At 39.0% G+C, this 26949-nt stretch overlaps 1 protein-coding gene across 1 annotated transcript in view; it reads left to right on the top strand.

The window, feature by feature from the left end:
- GUCY2C (guanylate cyclase 2C) overlaps window positions 1–26949 on the top strand; it is a 115770-nt gene that overhangs the window by 47164 nt on the left and 41657 nt on the right. Inside the window, exons 6-14 of the mRNA XM_069101450.1 lie at window positions 3823–3919; window positions 7571–7679; window positions 8637–8763; window positions 12334–12419; window positions 14298–14409; window positions 16744–16825; window positions 21781–21886; window positions 26292–26354; window positions 26877–26948. Coding sequence (XP_068957551.1) covers window positions 3823–3919; window positions 7571–7679; window positions 8637–8763; window positions 12334–12419; window positions 14298–14409; window positions 16744–16825; window positions 21781–21886; window positions 26292–26354; window positions 26877–26948 — 854 coding nt within the window. The remainder of the gene's footprint in view (window positions 1–3822; window positions 3920–7570; window positions 7680–8636; window positions 8764–12333; window positions 12420–14297; window positions 14410–16743; window positions 16826–21780; window positions 21887–26291; window positions 26355–26876; window position 26949) is intronic.

The raw sequence follows: 26949 nt of genomic DNA, 5'->3' as shown, positions 1-26949 counted from the left end.
GCTCTGCTTCCAGGGTGTACGTAGGGGGTGGGAGGTGGCACACTTTTCCATGTTTCAGGGGGTTTGTGCAGTTGTTTTCAAAGATACTTCTAGGAACCTGTAAGTTTTCCATACTTCCATAGTGGTATGATATAAAGAGAGGTGTTGTAATGTAATGCCAAAAGAAAGGCAACTTCCCAAGGTTCAGAATACCAGCATAGGTGCTCTCCATTTTATTCAGTGACAAACCAAGAACAGAGAAGATCAAAACATGACATCATTCCAAATACAGCATTTACTAAGCGTGATTAAATAATCTCCAAGTACTACCCCACCCCAGGACCTTCCAATCATTCAATCAATTACAAAGTCTCTGTTCTAAATACTTCTCCACCCCTAGGCTATACCTTAATTAAGTCCACCACAAAGCCCCTCTTCTCAAATGGAGATTAGTTTCCAAACATAAGGTCAAAAGTTCCCCACCCCTGGATCACAATTGAATCTACCCCAGAGTTACATCAAGTTTAAACACAGCACTTAATACCCAAATAGAGGTCTTTTCTTCATCTTGACACGAGGCAAGTTCTCAGCAATCTTAGTTCCTGGGGAGACAAGGCTTAGCAAGGCCATAAGATACATTGCCAATCCCTTCATGAATTTATCCTCTGTCTGTAGAACAGTCCTAGAACCCCTGAACACATTAGCAAAGCCCTCTCCCAGGATTTCTGTAAACATACAACAAGAAAATCCTTCTTCAGGGCTTCTGAACCAACAGAAAGGCTCCCAGACCCCTGCAACAACAGCACTGTCCTTCACCAGTGGACAGTATTCACTCTGTCTGCAGGACAGTCTCCAGACCCCTGCAACAACAGCACTGTCCTTCACCAGTGGACAGTATTCATTCTGTCTGCAGGACAGTCTCCAGACCCCTGCAACAACAGCACTGTCCCTCACCAGTGGACAGTATTCACTCTCTGTCTGCAGGACAGTCTCAGGGCTTTTTAACCAAATGCCAGGTTCCAGGACTTCTTCAACAGGACAGTCTTTCACCAGTGGACAAATCTGGCAAAATAATATCAAAACAGACAGACAAAGTACCAGCAAAACAGCCATGTCTCCTCAGTCCTTGGCAGCTCAGGGGGCAGGTCTCAAAAGTCCAGGGCAATTCAAAGCAGCCACCAGCAATTCTCTTAGTCTCTCTCTCTCTCCACGAGGTGCTGCTTCCAAAAAGATAAAGGTCTTCTGCCTCTCTCTTGTCTCTCCAAATCTATGTCACCAGCTCCTCCCAGTTCAGGACTTTCTTTTCACATCAACAAGTCCATCCCACAGGTGGGATTAACAAGCTCTGGGTTTTAACACAATCAATTTGAAAACCAAGCCAATACAGGGAATCTCCACATTCCATTACTATCACAGGTGTTTACCCTCTCCTGGCCTTTGCTCTGGTCTGTGAGAGACCACTAGCCCTGAAATTGTGAGGAGGGTCCCCCCTCACTGTGGCTGTGGCTGCAAGATCTTGTTATGCTAATGCTCCTTCTCACAGCTCCTCCTCCTGGGACTGCCACTCAGGACTGTGACTCAGATCTGAGTATGGACAAACCGAAAGAGTCCTGCCTCAGTGCTAGCAAAATGACCCCTGTCATCTCCTTCTGACCAATTGTTCAAGCTCCTTACTGTCTGTGGGCTGGGAGCTCCAAAAGCAGCTGCTGCTGCCCCTGCCACGGACACTATTCAAGGAATTATTTTTTGGGCTTGAGACCAATTCACATTTTTCTTTGAGGCTTTGAATGTAGCAGTTTTGCCTTTTTTGTCTTCTTCTGAGTTTGTATTTTGATCTTTCCTGCCACCAAAGTAAATTTCTATGGTCAGGTTCTTTTTCTCTTTCTTTTTTTTGGGGCTCATTTTCCAGACTATGTCTTAACCTTTTACTTTATGCTAAATTTGGGCTCTGCCCTTGGAATGGAGAAGGCACTGTACAAAGCTTCAGGGTTTTTTGTGCAGCTATTTTCAGAGCTAGTTCAGGAAGTCAGTAAGTTTTCAGTTCTTCGTATGATCTAATGAGAGGTATATTTACTACTCTCTCAGCCCGTACTTGGAGCTGTCTATGAGCAACCACAAGCATTCTTTTTCTCCCTGACACTGTGAGGAGGGTCCCCACTCCCCTGGGGCAGCAAGCTCTGGTGTGCTAGTGATCTTCCTCGTCCTGGGACCGAGACCCAGATCTGTGACCCAGATCCTTGTATGGGCAACGTAACAGAGTTCTGCGCCCAATGCCAGCAAAAGAACTCCTCCAATCTCCTTCTGACTGGTTGTCCAACCATTTTACTATCTGTGGCCTGAGAACTCTGGAAACCACTGCTGCTGATTCAGTTGCCCCCAAGGCCTGCCCCTGGCTTGCTAAGGCAAGACCTGCTACTGACTTGCCTTCTCCCTCTGTATTACTTCACTAGGTGATGCCATCAATTGCCATGGATTTAATTACCATCTCTAGGCTGATCATTCTCACAACTACATTTTCTGCCCCAATCTCTCCACTGACCTCCAATCTCACATCTCCAATGACTTTTCAGACATCTTGAACTGGATGTCCAGTAGACAGCTTAAACTCAGAATGTCCGAAACAGAACTTATTATCTTCCCCCCAAACCCTCCCCCTACCTCCCACCTTCTCTGTTACTATAGAGGACACCACCACCCTCCCAGTACCTCAGACTCTCAACCTTGCAGTCAAGCTGGACTCCTCACTCTCACCCTTATATCCAGTCTTTTGACAAGGCCCGTCTTTGCAACATCTCTTGAATACACCCTTTTCTCTCCTCTGACACTGCCAGACTTTGACTCTGACTCTGACATTCCCACCCCTCTAATGCAGGCCCTCCTCACCTCATATCTAGAAGATTGCCATAGCTGCTGGTGGGTGTGCCCGCCCCAAGTCTCTCCCACTCTAATTCATTTTCCATTCAGTCACTAAAGTAATTTTCCTAAAACACAGATTCCCTACTTGATAAACTCCTGTGGCATTTTATTGCTTCCAGGAGCAAATATAAAATGTTCTGTTTAGCATTCAAAGCCCTTTGTAGCCCAGCCCCTTTTTATTTTTCCGATTTTCTTACACCTTACTTCTTAACACATCGTCTTTGATTCAGTGACACTGGTCTCTTCCACAAACTACATGATCCATTTCTCAGCTTCAGGCATGTTCTCTGACGGTCTCCCATCCCTGGAACACTGCTCTTCTGCTCCAACTACTGAGTTCCCTGACTTCCTGAGTCCCAACTAAAATCTCACCTTCACAGTAAGCCTTCTGCAACCCCTTTTATTTCCAGTGACTTCCCTCTATTAATTCCTCATGTTTATCCTGTAGAAATTTTATTTATATAAACATATGGATATAGATATATAAATCCTGTATGAATTATATTTGCTTTATATATATTTGTTTGCATGTTGTCAATCCCCCATTAGAGTTTAAATTCCTTGAGGGCAGAAACTATCTTTTGCCTCTTTTTGTATCCCTAGCTCTTAGAACAAATACTTGGCACATAGTAGGAGCATAGTAAATGTTTACTGATTATTTATTATGCCCACATACACATGTATACATTTAGGTATATATATGTGGTGTGTGTGTGTGTGTGTGAGTACAAGCTGCCTTAGGAGGTGCTGAGTTCTCCCATCTGGAGGTTTTCAGATAGAAGTTGGATCACCATGGCTTGTGTTATTATAGAAAGAGAAGGTCTGTTTGGGTGTAAATTAAACTGCATGACTTCTTTGTCTCTTCCTCCTCTGAGTTTCTGTGTTTCTCTTCATGTCTGGCCTTGTCTCTTTCCCTTCCCCTCACAGTGATTATCATGTGTGGCACACCAGACTCTGTTAATGCCCTCAAGGGTAATCACGAATCAGATGAAGACATTATCATCATTCTGGTGGATCTTTTCAAGTGAGTATTACTCCAAGCACTCTCCTCCTCCTGACTCTGTGATAAAGGAAAATGGTACTGTGAGTAGAGCACTGGGTCTAGACTCAGAAGTCCTAGGTTCAAATCCCACTATTACCTGAAGCTTATTACCTTAAATACCTTTCCCTGGGCCTCAGTTTTCTTTTGTATAAAATTAGGGGGTTGGACTAAAGAGCTTCTGAGGCCCTTTGTGACTCTCAAGCTATGATCTTATAAATACTCTTCCCTATGAAACATAGTCTCCTGCCACAGTTTACATGGCATCTGTGGATGACGTACTGAAGATGTATACTGTTTTTGAACTACAGCTTCATTTCTTCTTTAAATTCCATTAAATTAAAAAATCACAGACTTTTTGGAATGGGATGGACATTAGAAATAACTTAGCTTAATTTCCTTATTTTGCAAATGAGGATACTGAGAGCCCAAGAGTGATTTTCAATAAACATTATTGAAGGGCTAAAATTCATAAGGCATTATGTTAAGACTGAGGGAGATATAGAAATATATGACATGGTTTTTAACCACAAGGAAATTACAATACATTAAAGGGAAATAAGATACATATAGCTAACGATTATCAAAAGTGGAATATAATGAATAGGGGTTTCAAAATTAGAAAATATGTTAAAGATGTTTTGTAAACTGTCAATAGTACAATTGAAGTTGTTATAGTTATTTTTACTGCTCATACAGTAAATAAAACAAAGCTTTGTGTAAGTTCTGAAGATGGAGAGATGACTCCTAATTGGAGGAATCAGAGAAGGGAGCTGTACTATTTGAGCTAAGTCACAAGAATGGGTAGTATTTCAACAGGAAGAACTTGATGGAAGGGCATTTTAAGGCATTAGGAATGAGGTGAGCAAAGGCATGATGATAGGAGAGAATAGTTAAGTATGGGAGAATGATGAGTAGTTCAATCTGGCCATAGTATAGAGTGAGTGAAGAAGAGTAACACAGGATAAAGTTGGGAAGATAGGGTGTAACCTAATTATCAAGGATCTTGAATGCCAGATCAAGTAAAGTGAACTTTACTAAGCAGATGACATGATGGGGACCCATGGGAAATTTTGAATGGGACAATAATGTCATGAGAACTGCATTCAGAAGATTCATTGGGTAATTATTTGCAGGATGGATTAAAAGGAGACTGGTCTGGAGGTTAATGCAATAGCTTAGGCAGAAGTGATTCAGGCAGTGAGAGTGGAAAGAAAGGAATGTGAAAGACATTTTAGAGGTAGAGAGCTTGGGAGAGAGATGGTGAATAATCATAGATGATTCTGAGGTTTAAAATCTAAATAACTTGGAGGATGGTAGAATCGTGAAAAGAAAATAGGGAAGGTGGGAGGAAGAAGAAAAGCAAATTTGGCAGGTAGGAGTGGGGTGAGGGGGAAGACAATGCATTTAATTTTGCACATGTTGAATTTGAGGTGATATCCGGGGGCAGCTGGAAATTCCCTATTTGATTCTACTCAGTATGACTGCTAGCAGTGAACAGGCTAGAATTCATTATAAGATGAAATAAAATGGGAATTTGGAAGCTCCATTACCCTGCACTCTCATTCGCCTGCCTAGCCAAGTCTAGCAGCAATAATGAATCAACTGATTACTGGCTCTATACACCCAAGAATGTAATCAGCCTTCCATTATGAACAAACAGCCTTTGCTCCCAGTTTACTTTTGTTGGGCCTGTTTGATAAGAGGTGAGTTCTAGATAAAAAGAACTGACTTGTGTAATTGATCTTTGCCCTTAGGGAAATATAAACTATAAAATATGTAGAGGTTTTTAAAAAATTCTCTCCTTACTAAGACCAGGGAAGTAGAATTCTGGATAAGGAATTTCCTCTCTCTCCTTCCTTATAACTATTATAAATTAATTTATAGTAGACAGTCTTAGAAAAGAGCCAATGGGGAACTCAGTAGGTGGTGGTTTTCTGGCCATTTGCTTTAGTTTGAGTCACATGATTATTTCCTTGTCTGAGGGGATGATTAATTATTGCTTATCTAAGTTCAAATTTTAAAAGTTCAAACCAAAGGCTATTACTTTACTATGTGTCATATTTTCCTAGCCATATCATCGACAGTGAATACATTTAAGTGATCATGTTTTCACTGCATGGGGGAAAGCATGCTCTTCTATTTAAGAAATGTTAAATGCTCAGAAAGAATCAGGCTAGCCACAAGGGTTAGAATGCTTCAGTAGTCTTAGTATATTGAACCAAAGGAGTGCTTCGATTTTCCTTTCATTGTATCATAGAATGGAAGCCATCTGGTCCAAACTTTTGATTTTATAGATGAAGAATCTATGGCCCAGAGAAGTACCCAACACCACATAGGCAGTATGCATTGAACTCAGGTCTTCTGATTCTAGGCCAATGCTCTTTCTACTGTAGTACACTTTCCAATTGATGTTTTTTATAATAATCCTGGAGTAGGCCATATTTAGATCTCTAATTCTTGTATTTCTTCATCTCTTGAAATCCTTCCTGAGGGAACTCCTCAGTATAGCCATCATACCCTATCTGGGAAGCTTTTCTGACATCCCCTAAGGATGCTTTAGTATTCAAGTTTATTTAATTTTCAATCTCCTTTGGGGTCCTTCAGGTTGAACCCTGTTCTTAATCAGTTGGACTTTACAATGAAATATAGGAAGAAATGTTGAGTATTTTTTGTCAGATTCAAAAAGAGTGCTTTAGTATTCAAGCAGCATAGTAATTAAAGGCAGCTAGGTAGATAGAGCAAGGGGCCTGAAGTTAGGAAAACTGGAAATTAAATGCAGCTTCAGACACTTACTAGCTTTGTGACCCTGGGCAAGTCACTTAGTCTCTGTTTGCCTCAGTTTTCCCATCCATAAAATGGGGATAAAATAAGAGCACCTACTTTCCAGGGCTGTTTTGAAGACAAAACGAGATATTGTTTATAATGTAGCTTGCAAATGTTAATACATTCTATAAATGCTAACTATTACTAATTAGAAAACCTGAATCCCCTGTATATTTGCAGGGACAACGTCAGAAAAGTTCACCAACTTGTTTTTGTTTCCCCTTCCTCATTTGTTAAATAGGCTTGAATGCCTGATTTTGATTTCCACTCACAGATACCAATATCTGTAAAAGTTGTGAGATCTTAAAAAAAATATTGCTAAATATACCAGTGCATTTTAGCTTCAAAAGTACAGTTTACATACCAAAAGTCTAAAGAAAATAAAGCAGCATAAATTCAACATTTTCTGATTCTCCTTCATATTTCTTTTGGCATATTGTCTAGAAGCTTGCCCTATTCACAGTCAATTGACCAAGAGAAGAGCAAGAAAAAGTGAACATGTGTCAGTCAGTCAACATGTATTTCTTAAGCCCCTTCTTTGTTCTAATTATTGTAAATACGGAAAAAAAAAAAAAAAAAAAAAAGCTCTCTCAGAGAGCTCACAGTTTAGTGGGGACCAGTGGGGGGAAGGTGTGAAGAACAGTGAAGTCATAGAAAATTTTGTGACCCAAACACAATTTTTTTTTGAGGTGAAAAGCTACGAGGAAGCTATTTTTGAGGCTGATTTAAACCTCCTTTATATCATAAGAAAGTTTCATCTTTGTTTTCGGGTATCTGTGTTCAAAAGAAAACCTATGCTTTTTATTTCAGTAACCGGTACTTTGAGAATACCACATCAGCTCCTTACATGAAAAACGTCCTCGTGCTGACATTGATGCCTACGAGCTCCAGCTTATCTAACTTACTAAATATCTCATTGGTAACCCACATTTGGTACAATTTTCTTTGTTCTGGACAACGGGGCCCCAATCTCTAGACCTGACAACAATTTCTGCTCCTCTCACACACTATCACCATCATTAAGGTCACACATCACCATCCTAAGGATTAGGCTTGAACTACTCTATTGTCATGAAAGCTTCATATTGAGAGAAGCATCTGTGACACTTAAGCAGAAAGATGAACATGGGGAGCTCTTAGGGGTCCCCCAGTTTTGCCTCTCTGGTGGGCATTGACATGTAATAACATTTGATGAAACTTCTTCTCATTCCTCTTCCCTTCCCCACCCTGCTAAATATCCCTTAGACAAGCCTGTCACCATTAGAGATTCATTTTTGGATTAAGATGTTGTCCTTTGTTAAAAATTAAAGTATCATTGGAGAGACTGAATAGCACAATAATCAATCATGATCTTAATGTGAAAATATTTATTCACACATTTTTAGCCTAGAGTCTTGGGAAGGCTAAATTCAGACAGGTGAAGACTAGTGTAGGGGACCTTGGATATCTAGTAGGCTTTGTAAGGGTCCCGGGAACTTGAAGGGTCAGGGGTCCAGGTTGAGGTGAGGCACACAAAGTGGCATGTAATTTGACCAAGAGCTATTGCCATTCTTGCTATAGTCTGAGACCCTTCTATATGACTCTGCCAATGTGCTATCTTAGGGTGGGAAGCATGCTCTTTCAGAAGTCAAGAGACACATGCTTTCAAATCTGACCCTTATTAGCTGGGTAACTGCAGGCATTTAAGCTTCCTAAGCTCTAGTTTTCTTGTTCATAAAATAGGGAGAATACTATTTGTAGCATCTACTTCATAGTGCTATTTGTGAAGACTTGTGCTGAACTCAACTATATAGCCTTGTTATATGAGCTTAAAACTAGAATATTTGTCTGGACTCAAATTTTCTGTGGGGTGCTCCCCACAATCCCTTCCTTTTAGGTGAAAGATGACTTTGTTCTTGCCCACATGGATGCAGTCATGCTCTTTGGACACATGGTGAAGCAAGCACTTCAAGACAAGTCCAGTGACTCTTTTTCATATGCTTTTCGAAATCTCACTTTCCAAGGTACTTATGGATAAAATTCATGTGTGTAGAATCAGCACCTTTTAAAGAAAGTTGAAGAAAGGTTTTGACATCTGAATTGATCTTAGGCAGCAACAGAAGGATTTGATGGGCTGGTCAATCGAAACATTATCATATGTCTATTGTGTGGAGATCCATAATTCAACTTTCAAAGGTTGGCAGAGGGAAGGCTAAAAAGCAGGATGTTAGAAAAAGAGAGAAGAGAGACAGACAGAGAGACAGAGAGCTCCACCCCAGGAATTCCAGAATTGTCTAATTTATTGAGAGTAACTATCCCTAAAACTCCTTACCTTTTCCACATCACCAGTTTTAATTAGCTAGGCAGAAAATATGAACTTAGCTTCCTATTTATATTTTAAGACCTTAGAGATCTGTGAATTACATCTATGTGCATACAGATTACAGTTATCCCTTCCACATCGTGTTTGTTAGTAGTGTGGCACCCCCCTCTACCTCCCACCTGGAAAATTTGCCTAGAATTTTTTAGCCCTCCCTTTGTACCAAGGAAAAAGTCTGAATTGCTATGGTATTAAAAGATAAAATATGTTGATATTATACAATACTATACATATATTTTATGCATTTATGAACTTCTAAACATTTTCTGTGTTGTCTGCAACTTCTACAAAACCCCCTCCAAATTCCCATTTAATTTATGCCAATGCCCGATATATCAAAACCATGATGGGGAAAATCATGATGTGGAAGGGATAACCTTCCCTCAGACAACACACACACACACACACACACACACACATTCTTTTACAAAGGCTTGTACTTGAAGCCTCTCTACCTTGGGAGGGCTTGTCAGAGTTTTCACTTCACTAGAAAAATCTTTAAACACCTTGGGTCACATCCATCCCATTACAACAGTTCATTGGTAGAGGATGATCTTCTAGATGATCTTCCCAAACTTATTTGACCTACTACCCCCTTTAAAAATTTATTCAATGCCCCCATAAATCTACTTTCTTTAACCCTTTAACAGGTTTTAAAAATAAAATTAGCATCATTTCAAAAAATATTGTTTTTTATATTAATTTTATATACACTTTTATATAATTTTATATTAAATTTATTGTAAATTTGTGGGGTGTTTCTGCATTGGAATTTTGATGATGCAATATTGTGTCATGTAATTGTATATTATCATATTATAAATAAGTCAGTATGTACACATATTCTTGCTGATGCATGCTGGACTTTCTAACAATGCACAACACTCTTGCTTGCCAACACTTGCTTGTTAAGACCTGTCAGCTGACTTGACCACTGATTGGTTATAATTTGCATTTTGTGTGTTTATTTGGGAAATAACTAATCACTATGACTTTATTTCACCCACTATTTGTCAAAACAACTTTTCTATTTCTGAATACTTCAATTCAGATTTTCCCTCTACTGAGCTTTCTTTCTTGGCATACAAGACAGACTACCAAAGGTATAATAGTTGACTACAGCTATTTACACAACAGATAAAACATGTACAAATGGTTTTTCCAAACTTTCTCCTCTTCTTTCTTTATGCTTCCACTGCCCTGTTATTTTTATTCAATGCACCTCAATTGCACCTGAAGCTACCATCTCCCTGGATCACGCCCCCACGGGGGTGATATTGCCCACTTTGTCTGGACTAGTGACATTTACCAAGTGTATTTGATGCCTCTTCTATGGAGATGCTGCAGACCTGCCTTCTACCTCACAACCCCTCCAATACATTATTGCTGTTCTGCCATCCCACCTCTGTCTCCTTCACCCCAGAATCCTCAATCTTTCTGATCTCTTAATTTTTTGCTATGGATATTACAATAGATGAAACTGCCTGAAATTCTGTTATATGAAGCACTACATACTCCATTCATCTGTCTATTTTTTGAAGTACACACTTGGGATAATTTCTTTTTCATAAAAGAAGTAATCTTGTGAATGACCAAAGGTACAAATTAAAAACTCAGACTGAAACAAAAGCTACTCTTCATGAACCGCATGCCTCTTCTATGAGATTTTCTCGAGAAACTCTCTTGCCACACAGAAGCAGAATGGTGCAGTAGAAAGAGCCGGGGTTTTGAAGCTGAAGACCTCAGTTCAAAGCTCCTGGCTCTGCCACTTCCATCCTGTGTGACAATGGACAAGTAGCTTGACATCTCTGGACCTCTGGTCCTCATCTATAACACAAGTAAAATCTTGACAATCTCTGAGGCCCTTCCCAGCTCTAAATTTATGGTGCATCATTCCTTCACTGTTTTCCTCTGCATTGAACTCTTAATGTATCATCAAAATTTGGCACATTTGAAAGGGAAAGGAATAAGAATTTTTATTCCAATAACCTGTTATGTGCCAAGTACCATGCTAAGCCCTCTGACAAATATTCTCTTATTTGATCATTTGAAAGAGCAATTTAGTCCGAAGACCTGAGTTCAAATTCCACTTCTACTAGTTCCTCATCTGTAAAATGTGAGGATTATTCTAGATGTCTTAAAAAGTCCCTTTTAACTTTAAATTTATGATACCATGATGTTCTCTAGGAGAGGAAATTTTCCCCTAATAAGATGAGTCTCCTCAGCATTCTCAGAGATGACTATTAGATATGAATGATTGAAATCTCCTTTCTAGCCTCTAGATGGCAGCATAGTTCCACACAATGTATGTGATAGAGGTGAGCTAGGCAGAATGTATGGTGGAATGATTGGTGAAGAATGGCCACAAGTTTTTTCTTCCTGTATTCTGAGACATATGAGGCATGTATGCTAAAGTGGTGGTTTGGGAAGAGAAAGAAAAATGTGCTTTGGGTTTTTTTTTTTTTTATCCACTCACAATTATTTAAGAAGTCATCGATGACTGTGTCTGCCTAAGGCTGTTCCAATTCATTGCTGGCTAATATAAGCTGAAAAACACTATGATCCTACTATCTCAGTGTATTAATACAAATTGCACAAATCACAGCTTAATGGTTATCCTGCTGCAAGTGGCAAACATGATCAATTTGACTTGAGTCTTTGACCCAATATACATTTTTAGGTAAGAGTCATTGTTAATCATCAGGAAACCTCCAGTAAGTAAATAAGAACACTTACTTTTCCATAAATGTTCTTCAGAGAGTTCCTGGGAGAACCAATTCAGTACATCCTCAATTAGCTATTGGAAGCAAAAAGTACTTCATTCATTCATTCAGTTTAATTGCAGCATAGCATCTTCTATAGCCTGAAAGTGTAAGAACTTTGGTGGTGCCATCTGCCTTCACATTATGGTGCAAGGTATTACAAGCTTGGGATGATTCCTTTTGCATAAAGAAAGAATCTTATGGATCACTGAAGGTGTAATTTAAAGCCCAGACTTTGAAACAAGAAGCCATTTTCCCTATACCTTTCCCATGAGACTTTCTCTAGAAACTTGCTTGCCACGTATAAGCAGAACAGTGGTTTTGAAGTGTTGGCTCTGCCACTTCGAAGTTTTGAGATTTGGGCTGTTACTTTTATCCTGTGTCAGTGTCCTAACATTTCTAGGGTTGATTCTGAATATTGACTACTAATCCTTATTGATTTTTCCCTGCAGGAACTCTAGGTCCTGTGACTCTGGATGAATGGGGGGATATTGACAGTAATGTGACTCTTCTGTACACTTCATCAAATACCAATGAGGTATGTTGGCTTCTAAAAACTAAATGAGGAAAGATAACGAGAATAGCAAGAATATGGTGGAAACGCAGCCTAGTAGACTAAGAACTAGGTTTGAACCTCCGACACTAGCTGGGTGACCATGGACAAGCTATTTAACATCTTTTAGCTTCACCTTCCTCATCTATAAAATGGATATAATAATAGTACATACCTTCTTTGGTAGAGGGATTTTCCTGACTGAATCACCCTCTCTTCCCCCAAAATTAAATTATGCCAGAGGGCAAAGGGTATACATTATATTAATCCTGACCTTCTATAAATTTCGATACCACTGAACTGTTCCCATTCTACAGTTATTTTTGTTACTTTATAGAAAGGGATTATATCTGTGGTTTCACTGCTTATTGGGAACTCATGTTTGAAGAAGTCCCTTCTACCAATGCAGGTGGGCACTTTCTCTCAAATTTGTTGCCTTAGGAAGCTGCTCACAATGCTGAGAGGTGCTCACTTGCATTGGTAGAGAGGACTTCTTCAAACAGGGGTTCCCAATAAGCAATGAAACACACCATGCCATCTCATCGTTACTTTATGTTATTTATTTATCTCAATCTGTACCACATGGCCTGTCTTTCTATCCACATGCTAAATTTGGTAAAAGCAAGAACTGTCTTCTTCCCTTCCTCTCCCTCTGTCCACCCCTTTTCCCTCTCTCCCTCCCTCCCTTCCTTCCTTCCTTCCTTCCTTCCTTCCTTCCTTCCTTCCTTCCTTCCCATGTGGGCATGGATGGATCACCATAAATACAAGTATGAGGTATCAGGCTTGGGTTACAGGTATAGTCTGAGGTTCTAGCTACAGAGGAAAGTTCCTTGACCCACATGAGGACTGTGCCTAAGCTAACCAAGTTGTAGATTCCATAGCAATTTAATTCTCAGATAGGCTACCGAATGGAGAGGTTCCATATATAATACCTCACTGTATTGCCAAGTATCAAGAAGAAGTTCTAGTGTAGTTGAAAGGAGAGGAAAGTAAATCAAAAAGGAAGGGTTTATTTTTTATTGTCTTAAATTATGAATTCAACAAACATGAATATTTCAACAAACAAAAAATAGGAAAGAGTATTATATGTGAAATTATAACTTTATTTTTTGCATTAAAACTTTGCATATTACTTTGCATTAAAAAGATAAAGTCTACCTTACATATAACACAGTAGACAAAGCTGCTTGTCTGTGTCCCCTTCTGAACTTCCTTCTCCCTTGTTTTTAGTGTTTAAATAATGTTCTTTTTGTTTTTCATCACTCTCAATACCTCTCAACTCCCTGCCCACCCCAACCTCCCAAATTGTAACCAATAAATATAATCAAGGAAAGAAATCTACATTTTGGTCCTATCTACATGTCTCCTCAGCATCTTTAGTCCACTGACTCTCTGATAAGAGGTGGGGAACAGACAGAGGTATGCTGAAGCTATCTCAAATTGGTCAAAGAGCCAATTGCTTAATTTTCAGTGTGAGTATTCACACCTTGGAAATCTGCAAATACTATAAATTGGGGCTTGATGTGTAGTCATTTTCATTGTCTAGACTTAAGAAAATAATGGAGAAAATGCAGATTAAATTTAAAAGTATGTTCTGTGTACATTTTTTTGAGAACATGTTTACCAGCACACTCCTAGATACATAACTTCATTTTTATCAGTCTTCCAGAATTGCTATTGGTCACTGCATTAATTAGAACTCTGAAATCCTCCCAAGTAGTTCTCCTTTACGTGATTGGGGTAATCATGCAAATTGTTCCCCTGGATCTCCTGGTTTCACTGCATTAGTTCATATAAGTTTCATAAAGGTCTAACAAAATGCATGTTTCTTTTTACTGACTTTCTTTTCATTTACTGCCACAGTACAAAGTTCTTTTATACTATGACACCCATCTAAACAAGACCATTTGGCATGAGAACTACCCCGATCTCAGCTGGAAGAATCATAAACTTCCCTATGATGAAATAGGAAAAGGTAAGTAATGTACCTTTGATACATTTTCACCTTTTAAAATAGTTTCTAATAGCAAGGAGCAGATTTCATTGTTTGCTATGGCCTGTGTTTCTAGGATTTTAATCTTAAACATATTATCTTGAATATTAGATTTGCCAATATTCTATGTAGGTGGAATATGGCTAGAGACAAAATAACTTCTTTCCATTTCACTTTCAAACACCTTAACTAATTCTTTTCCTGAAAATCTGCTTGGGAATGACATTGAACCAGTACCAGATAGCCTTTCTTAGTCTCTGATTCTCTAGTCTAGAGCTTTATCTAAAAGCACATGTATCTAGGGGGAAGGGATACTAAGTAATTACTTATATTGGCATTGGGAGTTTCCAACCTGGTCAGATATAGGCTGATGGAGCCTGACTTATTGTTAAGGTATAGAAGAAATTTAGATTAATTTTAGCATGGTTCTTATAGGATTAAACACCAACTAATTGGATGGACTGCCTACAAAACACTTTAGAAGGTTCTTAATGAATTAATTCTAAAATATTCTCAGGCAAATATTGCCTGAGAATAAAATGTTAACATCTGTTACTTCATTTTGGATTGTGATTATGCTGCTGTTTGGGAATAAGACATACTTTTTTACATGTGATCTTAGGCTCTCCCTACTACAGATCTCTCTTCAGGTTAAGCATTCCTACTTCTTTTGTTAACTTATCTGGTTGCCACATTGGGCTATTGATTTATATTGAGCTAAAATCACCACATCTTTTTGAGACTACCTTCTGTCTACCAAACCTTCCCTGTCTTGTGAAGATGATTGTTGAACCCAAATGCAGGACTTCAAATTTGTTGCTATTAATTTTCGTCTTATTAGATTTGACCCATCATTCTAGCCTACTGAGATCCTGTTGGATTCTGATTCTTTCATGCAATGAGTTAGCTATCCCATCTGGTTTCATGTGTGTCACCTGCAATTTCAATAAGCATGTCATCAGTACCTTTAATTAAGTTATTCATGAAAAATATTAAGCAGCATAAGACCAAGGGCAGATCCATAAAACACTTCATTAGACTGTCCTGAATCATTCTATCAACCTAATAATAATAATCTTTAGGTATGGTTATTCAACCCATTCTGAATCCTTGTAACCATATCTTCATCTAGCCCACAAAAGCAAGCTCCTGAGTGCTTCCTGAACCAGATTAGAATGTAATTGGGAAATGTTTAACAAATAAATAAAAATACAATACAACTTGGATAATGTTAATTTGTGGTTTTCTAAGTCAATAGACAGCTTGTTTCAATCTGAGTTTGACATCATTGATCTAACCCATATATCTTCATTCCTTGTATAGCATGACCTCACCCAATTGCCTTCCTTTAGATGTACTCAATGTCTTTGAGAAAACAGAGAAAAATTATTTTTTCTAGGCTGTCCAATACCACTACTTACTTTTATAGGATCATTCCCATAGTTTTCCATCTTCCTCTTCTAGCATTGCCTAGAGACAGTGGTTTTCTATCTATTGGGGCAATTAGGTGGCACAGTGACTAGAGTGTCGGACCTGCAGTCAGCAAGAACTGAGGTCAAATTCAGCCTCAGACACTTACAAGCTGTGCACCCCCATGCAAGTCACCTAGACTCTGTTTGCCTCAGTCTCCTCATTTGTAAAATTAGCATAATAATAGGGTTGTTGTGAGGATTAAATGAGATAATAATTGTAAAGTGTTTAGCACAATACCTGGCACATAGTAAGAGGTATATAAATGTTAGTTTTTATTATTTTCTGGTACAGCAAATTTCTATCATCAAAATTGTGCGTATGCTGGAAACATAATTTTAATGCCATATGACTCTGCATGCCCTGATGGAGGAACATTCAACAAAATTTTTGATAAGAGAGAAGAAATACTTAGTGTATAGGTGGCTGTATCATCCTTTCTCCTTCTCTCCCCTTCCTTTCCCACATCCAATGAAGTAGTCTAAGTCTCTTCGAAGGGTAGGGAGAAGACCACATGTAGAGGCCAAAGAAGATGAACCAACATTCAGGGAAAAGTTTGGAAAAACCTAGACTCTAGCCTTTAATAACTGATTTTTTTTTTTTTTTTGCTTTTTGGAGGGGGGAGGGCAAGGCAATTGGGGTTAAGTGACTTGCCCAAGGTCACATAGCTAGTAAGTGTTAAATGTCTGAGGCTGGATTTGAACTCAGGTCCTCCTGACTCCAGGAGGCTCTATTCACTGTGCTACCTAACCACCCCAACAACTGTGATTTTTAAAATAAATGCTTTTAGAGGCTTCTTCTTAGTGATTTTTAGTAATATATTATTCTTTGTCTCTTCTACCATAGACCCTGAAATCCTGTTGATTGCTGTCTTTGCACTTACAGGAGCCATTATATTTGTACTACTCATTGCTCTACTGGTGTTCAGGTACCATCTCTCCTATCAGTGGCAGCTCAGGCCTGCACACACACACACACACACACACACACACACACACACACCCCTTCTACTATTCAGAACTATCTTAATCCATACTTCCACACAAGGCAGCATGGTGCAGTGAAGAAGGCATGAGTTCATGAAATCTAGTAATTAGATCTAAACATGGATGGAATCTCAGAGATTGTCTAATTAATCATTAATTAATTACTCTAAATAAAGGGGTTGCCCTTATTTTATAGATGAGGAAATTAGGACCTAAGAAGGTCTAGCAAATTGTTCTAGGTCACATAGGTAGTAAATATTAGAGACAGGATCTGAACCTGGTTCTTTGAACTGATTCTGAATATACCTTGATGCCTCCCAGACTTCTCTTCTGATATTTACTAGTTGTAGGACCTTGGGTAAGTCTCGACCTCTCTGAGCCTCAGGTTCCTTATTTGTAAAATGAGGATAATAATACCTTTAGTACCGAAGCTCTCAGAATCCTCACATGGTTCATGTGAGCTGATGTGGGTAAAACTTTTTGCAAACTTTAAAAGCTTGATAAAAGCAGCAGTAGTATTGCCCCTTATTATAATTATACTTGATAATTATTATGTTCTTAATAGATGTTCCTGACAATAAATAAACAGCAATAAATGTTCCTAACAAATTCAACAGACATTTGTCAACTAATCTGTTTGTTTCTTTTTTTAATTCACTTTGAGGGGATGTCTGGATCTACTTAGGATTTTATCAGTTCAGGGAACTACCAATGTGGAAATTCCCTATACTGGAGCAGAATATGTATGCCAAGGAACAGGCCCACCAAGCCTCCTCTTGGACAGAAATCAGAAAGGCACATTTGCATGCTCTAAGGACAGCACCCTCATTGACCAGTGCCCTGTTACACTGATTTCCACATGTATCTATATAGCTATAGCTATACTATATAATATATTTGTATGTGTATCTCTGTAGCTCCTTTTCTAGTTAGCAGGGATGTATAGAAGCTAGAGATGGGTCCCTACTAGTCAGCATGGAAATCCCCCAACATTCTTCAGCTTGGTTCTCCAGGAGATAACTCTCATATGGATTAATGTGGCCATACTAATTGACAAGTGTGCTCTACTCTGTGCAAATGCCTGAGGTCATGGACTAGACTGAAGCATACCAGATAGGATGAACTAGCCAGAAGCCCCAAGCAATGCTCCTCCATTAGCAGCTATGCCAAAAAGTAAAGATGTGGGCATAAACCTGGAGGCAAGTAGAGCCACCACCATCACTGCCCTGGAGGCAATGTGGGGGCACCAAGATCAAGGAGCAGTGTGCTTTCACTCTCCATCAGTCACTTCACTCTCACTTAAGAATCAGCCCATTTCTGGGACTCCTTTTCAAATCAAATGTTTCTTGGATGATATTTTTTATTCTAAGTAGCATGCAAGCTACTCTTAGTAAAATGCTGCAGCCAATTTATGCCTTTGCATTCTCTTTGAGTTCCCACAATTTTGATTCTTCAAATACCATGGTGTTCCATGACTCATAACCATATAGCAGGAGAGGATATTTTTTAACCAGACTTGTGATTTCTTTACCACAAGGAGCTAGGGGTGAGCAGTTTCCTCCTACCAAAGCAGATGGGCACCTTCTCTGCTACTTAGAGACTCAAAGAATAGCCTGGGGCAGAGAGGTTTGGGGACTTACTCAGGGCCACCCTGGCAGTGAAGTGTCAGGGGCAGGCCTGAAACCCAAGTCCTCCTGAGTCCAAGGGCAGCTCTCAATCCACTAAGTCATGCTACCTTTCTGGGAGGATACTAATATTTAAAAGATACTTTTTTGTGTCAGGATTAACTTGAGATCATTGAAAGCTCTGTTCTATTTTTCAGGAGTACAGCTCTCTTTCTTTCTCCTACTCAATTCTGGATCTATCACACTGTCTACTGCAGTATATATTTGTGTGTGTGTGTGTGTGTGTATTCTATGTACATACATGTATATATTTTTGTACATATCTATATCTATTTATATACACACACATATGTGTGTGTGTCATCCAGTTATCTCTTTCACATCACAGGGATTAGGGTTGCAGTTCTCCTGTGATCTAGAAAATCTGCATAAAATTTTTTGGTCCTCTCTTCATACTAGAGAAGAGATATGAATTATTATGGTATTAAAAGATAAAATATGTTGATATTATACAATACTATACCTATATTTTATGCATTTCTGAGTTTCTAAACTTTTTCTTTGTCATCTGTTGGCCTTTGTGTGTCATTTATAGCTTCCACAAAACTACCCCCAAAATTCCCTTTTAATTTCTTTTTTTGTTTGTTTTTTAGCAATACGAACAATATTTATTATTTTAGTGTGAACAATGTGATTGAATATACTTCACATTTCATTTTACACTTAATAATATTTTATTTTCTCTAATTACTTGAAAAGATAGGGTTTTTTTTTTTTGAAAGGTGAAAGGCAGGGCAATTGGGGTTAAGTGATTTATCCAAGGTCACACAGGAAAAGATCGTTTTTAACATTCATTTTTATAAGATTTTGAATTCCATATTTTTTCCTCCCTCATTTCCCTCCCCCCTCTCCAAGATGGCATGCAATCTGACATAGGCTATACATGTACAATCATATTAGTCATGTTGTGAAAGAAGAATCAGAAAAAAGGGAAAAACCATGAGAAAGAAAAAAAAGAGAAAATAGTATGTTTTGATCTGCACTCAAACTCTATAGTTCTTTCTCTGGATGTGGATTGCATTTTCCATCATGCCATTTAATTTCTTATGCCAACCTGAGATATATCAAATCTGTGATGGGGAAAGGCACGATGTGGAAGGGATAACTGTTTATCTATGTGTGTATATATTTATGTGTATGCATAGTTTTAAAAATAATTCTGATTTAATAGAGAAATTATTTTAAGACTGGTTATCCATGTGTAGTCTACATACAATTTTCTTTTAGCCAAAATATTTAATAAACAAGAACCCACGTTCTGGGATGGACCAAACTAAGGCCAGTCCTTTGGTAGTTTAGGTTTAATATTAAATGAAGATAAGACATGCACAGATCATTCAACAGTTAAGAAAAGGAGAGGACAGGAGGCATTGCAGATGTCTCAGGCTGATTTCATTGAACGAAGTTCCCTAGGCTGAGGTGTCCTTGGTGATTAGAGAGAGCTTCTGGTGCCCCTCCTCCTGGCTGCTTCATACTCAGAACCAGGAAGCGATGACACAGGCTGAGCCTTGTTTTCCCCAGCCAACCAAGTCTTGAGGAAGGTCCCAATAGTTTTTTAATAAAAACTGGTCTTACTTCCACAGGGAGAAGGGTTAGGATATTGTTCCTATCACAATCCCTTTCTGCAACTGTGCCAAGACTGTATGTTGTTCAGTTTTTTCAGTCATATTTGATTCTTTATGACCCCATTTGGGGTTTTCTTGGCAAAGATACTGAACTGGTTTGTCTTTTCCTTCTCTAGTTAATTTTATAGATGAGGAAATGGAGGCAAACAGGGTTAAGTGACTTGCCCAGGGTCACACAGCTAGTAAGTGTCTAAGGCTGGATATGCACTCAAGAAGATGGGTCTTCTTGATTATAGGCCTGGCTTTCTATCCACTTTGCCCCCTAGCTGCCCAGACGTAGTCTATTTTGTATGTATTATACATTCTTTAATCAGCCAAGGATCCTACTTCTCTAGTTTGTTATTTGGAGGTTTATACAGGGAAGAGGACAATAACCTTTTACCCAACATGATGGAGAACATTGTCCTTAGCTGTTCCGCCACTAGACAAGGGGAAATTCAATGTTTGGAAGAGTCTTTTGTTTATGGGTGAATAGAGAAAGAAAATTAGTGGCCTCCTGTACCTTCCAGAACTGAAAATCTTGGAGAAGGAAACTTGTCTAGAATAAGGTTGGAATTATTTTTCCATAACATGGTGGCCTAAGTATGGGAAACTAAGGTAAAGATAAATCTCAAAGAAGTAGATAGTTGTAGAGAGATAACAGAATTTGTGAAAGCCCTAACTATCAGAGATGGAGTTTGGGGTTGTTTTTTTTTTCTTTTTGGAGGGGGGGAAGATAGGGCAATTGGGGTTAAGTGACGTGCCCAAGGTCTAGTTTTTGTGTTGTGTCTGAGGCTGGATTTGAACTCATGTCCTTCTGACTCCAGGGCCGGTGCTATATTCACTGTGCCACCTAGCTGCCCCAGTGCTCTGCCTCCAGTGCTCTCACTTACCTTGTAGAATGTTAAGAGATTTTCGCACTGCTGCTGAAAGAACCCAGGTTTTCTGCGTGGTAGTTGAGTGGTTAATGAAGAATCTCAGAGGCAATCTAGTTCAGTTGTAAGGGCAATGCTGTTTTTATGCAAGTTGCATGTATTTTCACAAACTGGTTCATCTGTTCTTGGACAATATTCCAATTAAAATTTATCTTTAAGGCTCTCATTTATTGACCTTTCTCTTTTATTTTTCAGTGTAGTAGAGTGAAAAGGTCACTGGGTCTGAGAATTAGGAGATTTAGATTTTTGACCCCATCTCTTTCTCTAGCTCACTATTTGAGTATGGGGGAAAAATAAACCAAATCAAAGCAAAAATTTGTCCTTTCTAGGCTTCAATTTCCTCATCTCTAAAGTGGGCAGGAAATTGAATAAGATGGACGTCTATGGTCCATCACCACTCTTATAGGTCTATGATTCTATCAAAAGCAGCAGAGGGGTTTCAGAGCCAGGGCTAACAACGGGTCATTAAGGTTCAACAGAAAGCTTTGCTCTAAGACCCTCATGCCACATTTTGGAGAACATAGAGGTAAACCATCTGTCCACCCTATTTCACCACACCAATTAATAAGGAATGCCCGAGAGAACCAATATGTTCCAAATTTCTTTAAATACTATGAGGTTGCATGACATGGTTGCTGATAGCTACCAACTGACCAGTTCTGTTTATGTAAAGGGCAAATAGAAAGAATAACGAACTTCGTCAGAAGAAGTGGTCCCATATTCCAACAGAAAAGATCTTACTTCTGGAGACTAATGAGACCAGCCATGTGAGCCTAAAGGTAAGGGCAAAACCCTTCCCACCCCCCTTTCTTTTTAAGGGCATCAAGAATGGGTAAATTTTTTGTGTATAATCTCCTAAGACCATGGCCAGTGCTAGACAAATGTGTTACCTTTCCTCTCCCTAATTTTCGCTAGTAGAATTTTTTTGATATTCTCCCCCAGTCCCTCAGGGCCCTGATCTCTGCTTCTCTGGATGGAAACTAATTAATTTGATAAACCCATTGGTGCTGGTGCTGTGTTAGTAGATGTTCGTGGCTTAGTATGTTATGTTTCTCAGGTGACATTTGCATTTTAATGGTAACTTTCTGTAGATTCTAAAGTGAGAATTTTATTTAGGGTTGTGCTGGTAAATATTTAACAGCCAACTATCAGAAAAAAAATGATTGTAGGACACACTTTAATTTAAATCCGTTATCGACATTTTCTCAATGACTTTCTTAAGACTAGAGTGACAAATGATAGGAAAATCGATCTAGCACTTATTTGTAACATTTGCCTATTTTCAAGGTATAACTACTCACACTGAACATTTGTCTCTCAGCAGCCAGTGTGAGCCTGCTTTGGCACATCCTTGGGTCGTTCTTTACAGAAAATCAGTGCAGGATGTTGCTGCCACTCTGGGGCATTTGTTTCTCTTAAAAAACCAAATCCACATACCCTAAGGTCCCCCTACCTAACATTGACTATTGTTGCCTGAGCAATGCTCTCTGGAAGCCAAAAGATGTCACTAGTCTGTGGTCAGTGTTGTCAGACTTCTTTCTCCTCATGTTGCCCTCCAGCTGCTCAGTCCAGCTCCACCCAGGTATGCCCTCCTCTCATCAGTGTCTCTTGGTCCATAATGGTGTCTTCTCTTCTCTGACCACCATCAAAACTGGCTAATCTCAACTAGGTATTAAGAGGAAAATGAACTGATTCAATTAATTCACACTGAGGTGTAGATGGAAGAGCCTGTTCCCTTAATTTTCCCAGAGATGTTGGCATTTTTATAGTGGAAACCAAAGTGAGTATTGGACAGTAAAAGTGCCCCAAATAGAGTAGTTTAAGTAGGATAGAAGATAAATTTTAAGGGCAGCTAGGTGATCAAGTGGATAGAGAGCCCTGCCTGGAGTCAGGAAGACTCTTCTTCCTGAGTTCAAATCTGGCCTCAGACACTTACTAGATATGTGGCCATGGGTAAATTACTTAACCTGGTTTGCCTCAGTTTCCTTATCTGTAAAATGAGCTGGAGAAGGAAATGGCAAACCACTTCAGTGTCTTTGCCAAGAAAACCCCAAATGGGAACATGAAGATTCAGACATGACTGAACAACAATAAGAGAAATTTGGGAGTGGGAGTGGGGTATGGGTGGAAATCTTTCAAAGCCACTTAAATCATAACTTGTAGGTCAGTGGTATTAAATTCAAAGAAAAATGGTTCAGTAAACTATAAATAAGCTTCCCTTGTGGGGGTATATTAACTTGGAAAACCATGTATTAACTTTTTTTTAGTATTTTAATTTATTTTGTTAAATATTTCACAATCACATTTTTTTTTTGCTTTTTGGAGGGTAACTTGGGTTAAGTGACTTGCCCAAAGTTGCCCAAAGTCACACGGCTAGTGAGTATATCAAGTGTCTGAGGCTGGATTTGAACTCAGGTCCTCCTAACTCCAGGGCTGGTGCTGTATTCACTGCACCACCTAGTGCCCCCACAATCACATTTTAATGTGTTTCCCACCTCACTAAGAAGTATTGTAGGCCTCATTCTGCCTTCAGGTTGTGTGTTTGACACCTCCATTGTAGGCCATTCCTACTATACCTGTGCACAAGGTCAACTCTACTTCTGCCCCCCAAAGATCTCTTCAACCACCTGTCATACTATTTGAAATTTCTATAGTTCATTCCTTTGAGCTAAGCTGTTACTAAACTATAAGTTCCTTGAGGGAAGGCCTAATTTTTTTATCTTAGCTTTGTATCTCTTCCAACTTCTAACATAGTGCACTACACAGAGTTGGTACTTAATAAATGTTGTGTTGCACTGTGTCCTGTTGTCTTGTATAAAGACATTCCCTTTTAAAAATTAGTTAACATGTATAAAGTGCTTTGCAAGCCTAAAGGCAGGCCATAAATGCTAGTTATTATCACTTTCATAATTAAAATTATTATTAAAACATACCTGATCCTAGGAAGAGTAACACATTAAGCTATAACAATTAATATGAACTAATAATAATTCATATTAATTCACTTATCAAATTATGCAATTACCTTGGAAGGAACAATAATAATAGTATTTATGTGATGCTTTAAGGTCTTCAAAATACTTTACAAATATTACCTCATGTTATGTTTGAAACAACCCTGGGAGGTAGGTGCTATTGTTATTCCCAGTTACAGATGAGGAAACTGAGGCAGAGGTTGAGTGACTTGTCCAAGGTCAACTAGCAAGCATCTGAAACTGGAATAGAACACAGGTCTTTTTGACTCCAGATCCAGCATTTTATCCTCTCAGTCACCTTGTTATTTATGGGAATAACAATAATAGCTAATACCAAAAATAATAATGGCTAGCATTTATATAGCAATTCAAGGCCTCCAAAGTACCTTATACAAGTTATCTCATTTAGCATGAGAGAGGAATAAGATCCTGGGTAGATAATTTTATAGGACAGAATAAGGAAGCAATAATAAAGAGCATATAAGATATTCATATCGCACTGGGATTTGGGTGGCAACAGGATTTGGAAGTCCAGAATCTGGAGTTTTACCTAAAAGGGGAACTGACAGGTGTCTTCAGTAATTCAGAGGTAAAATTCAAAAGAATCAGCTGGGACAGGGACATGAAGATAGTTAACTTTGGTGCAATGCAAAAGGGCCAAGACTAGTAAGGTCAACCAAGAGAAGTAACCCAGGCAAGAGATGGGGGCAAAAAGGAAAACCAGACGTAGCATCAGTGCAATAACAGACAGATATGAAAGAAATGATGGAATAATATTATTTTATTTCTTTCTGGGTAATTTAATAATTTTATAAATAATGCCAACATTTTAATAAAAGGATGGTCATTTGGCTGTCTCTCTCTTAGACCAAAGACAATCATGGTGGCAGGCTCACAGTTTATATACCCTTCCAAGAGTAGATGTTCCCCAGGGAGGGAATCAATCCTGATGGCTAACAATTAACGAGAGAATGAATATTACAATGAGTGCTGGAGAGTGACATCATGTTACCCTTGAAAAAAGAGACTACCTTTATACCCCCAGCCCATCCTTGGGCAATTTAGATAAAAGGGTCTGTCTCCACCCAGTTTAGACAAAATGGTCCGTCTGGACCCAAATTTGAGAACCATATTATTTTAGAAGACACCTTAGAGTCACCTACTTTAATCTCCCCTCCACTACTAAAATCCCTTCTATAACATCTGACATGCTGTATAGTTCACAGGTGATACTATATAAATATTAATAACTTTTGGCTAATGGAGAGATCCCAAGAGTAATAACATAAGGGAGGGATCTGAGAGCAGACCATAGAAAGACAGCAGAAAACATGGAAATTGGGAGCCCTAATTAAAATCTTACTCTTTATCTCCTGTTTAGGACCAGAATTGACCCAATAATTTAGGATCTTATGTTATTTGCTTAATGCTACATAATCTGCTTAAACCTATATGCAGAGAGAAGTAGGTGCATCAGATTGAAATGGGGGTGGTAATTAAAGAGGTGGGAAAGCAGAAAGTTCTTGACCGTGGCCCACGGAGATGAGACTATCTCAGAGTTGAGCTATCTTACTGGTCACCCTGAAACAAACAATAGTTGCAGCATTATAGGAAAGTTATGCAGCTTCTGTAGTCACAGAAAAGCATAATTTGAAACTTGGAAGTTAAGTCAATAAGCAAACAAGTATTTACAGAATGCCTACTAGAAGCAGCTATGTGGTGAAGTGGATGGGGTGCTGGGCCTTCATATGTGGCCTTAGACACTTACCAGATGTGTGACCTTGGGCAAGTCACCTAGCTTCACTCTGCCTGTTTCCTCAATGGTAAAATGGTAGTAATAATAATAATACCTATTTTCTAGGATTATTGTGAGGAATAAATGAGGTAATATTTAGCACAGAGCCTGGTACATAACAGGCACTCAATAAATGCTTGTTTCCTTCCTTCCTACTATGTGTCAGGCATTTTTCTAAACACTGGTCATACAAAAATAGGAAAAAAAACGATCACCACCACCAGCACCAACAACAATGACAAACCTAGTTACAACACTTAAGAGCTCACGGTCTGATGGAAAGGACCTCAGGAATCATCTAGTCTCACCTATATAAGAAAGGAATTCCCATAATCCATTTAATGCTAAACAGGCTTGTAGCATCTGGGCATGATTTTGTGTCTCTGGAATGAATAACCTTTTCCTTTGCACCAGATTGATGAAGACAAGAGACGTGACACAAGTACAAAGTTACGTCAAGGAAAATATGACAAAAAGGTAGTTGGATTTCATCCTTCTTTCTTTTCTGTGACCTTTTATTAAGGAACATGTGCGTGTTTAAATGATGGATGAGAAGGGATCATTATGATTCTGGCTATTGGGGCTTCTTTCATACCTTAACTAAAGCCCAGTGCTGAGTCAGCAGCCTAGGGCTGGAGGTTCCTGAAAATGCTCCAGTGGGTCCTTTCCAGGGATAGATGAGGATGGAAAAGTTGAGAGCTCTGTTACATGAGTTACAGAGCTACAATCACCTGGGCATCTTCCCAAGACACAGTGTGTGTGTGTGTGTATGTGTATGGTGTGTGTTTGTGTATATGTACTCAAGGATGGGAGGGGGATATAGAGTTCCAGAGAGTACTAAGCACCTAGATTAGCTCCACTCATCTAGGTCCACTAATGTCCATAAAAGACATTGTTGAGTTAGGAGTATTAGGGTTCAAGGTGTTATCAGTCTTTGACAAAGCCAAGGTTACACCACAAGGGCAAGGCTCATGACTATAACTGGTCTGTTCTTGGCAGGTGGTGATCCTTAAAGATCTCAAACACAATGATGGAAATTTCACCGAGAGGCAGAAGATAGACCTGAATAAGG

The sequence above is a fragment of the Petaurus breviceps genome, unplaced genomic scaffold (genome assembly GCF_028583685.1).
Source record: "Petaurus breviceps papuanus isolate PSGF00001 unplaced genomic scaffold, PetGlider_PUasm1.0 470, whole genome shotgun sequence".
Classification (NCBI taxonomy): Eukaryota; Metazoa; Chordata; class Mammalia; order Diprotodontia; family Petauridae; genus Petaurus; species Petaurus breviceps.
Note: the sequence above shows the minus strand (reverse complement) of the source record. Positions and strands in the feature narration are given on the sequence as shown.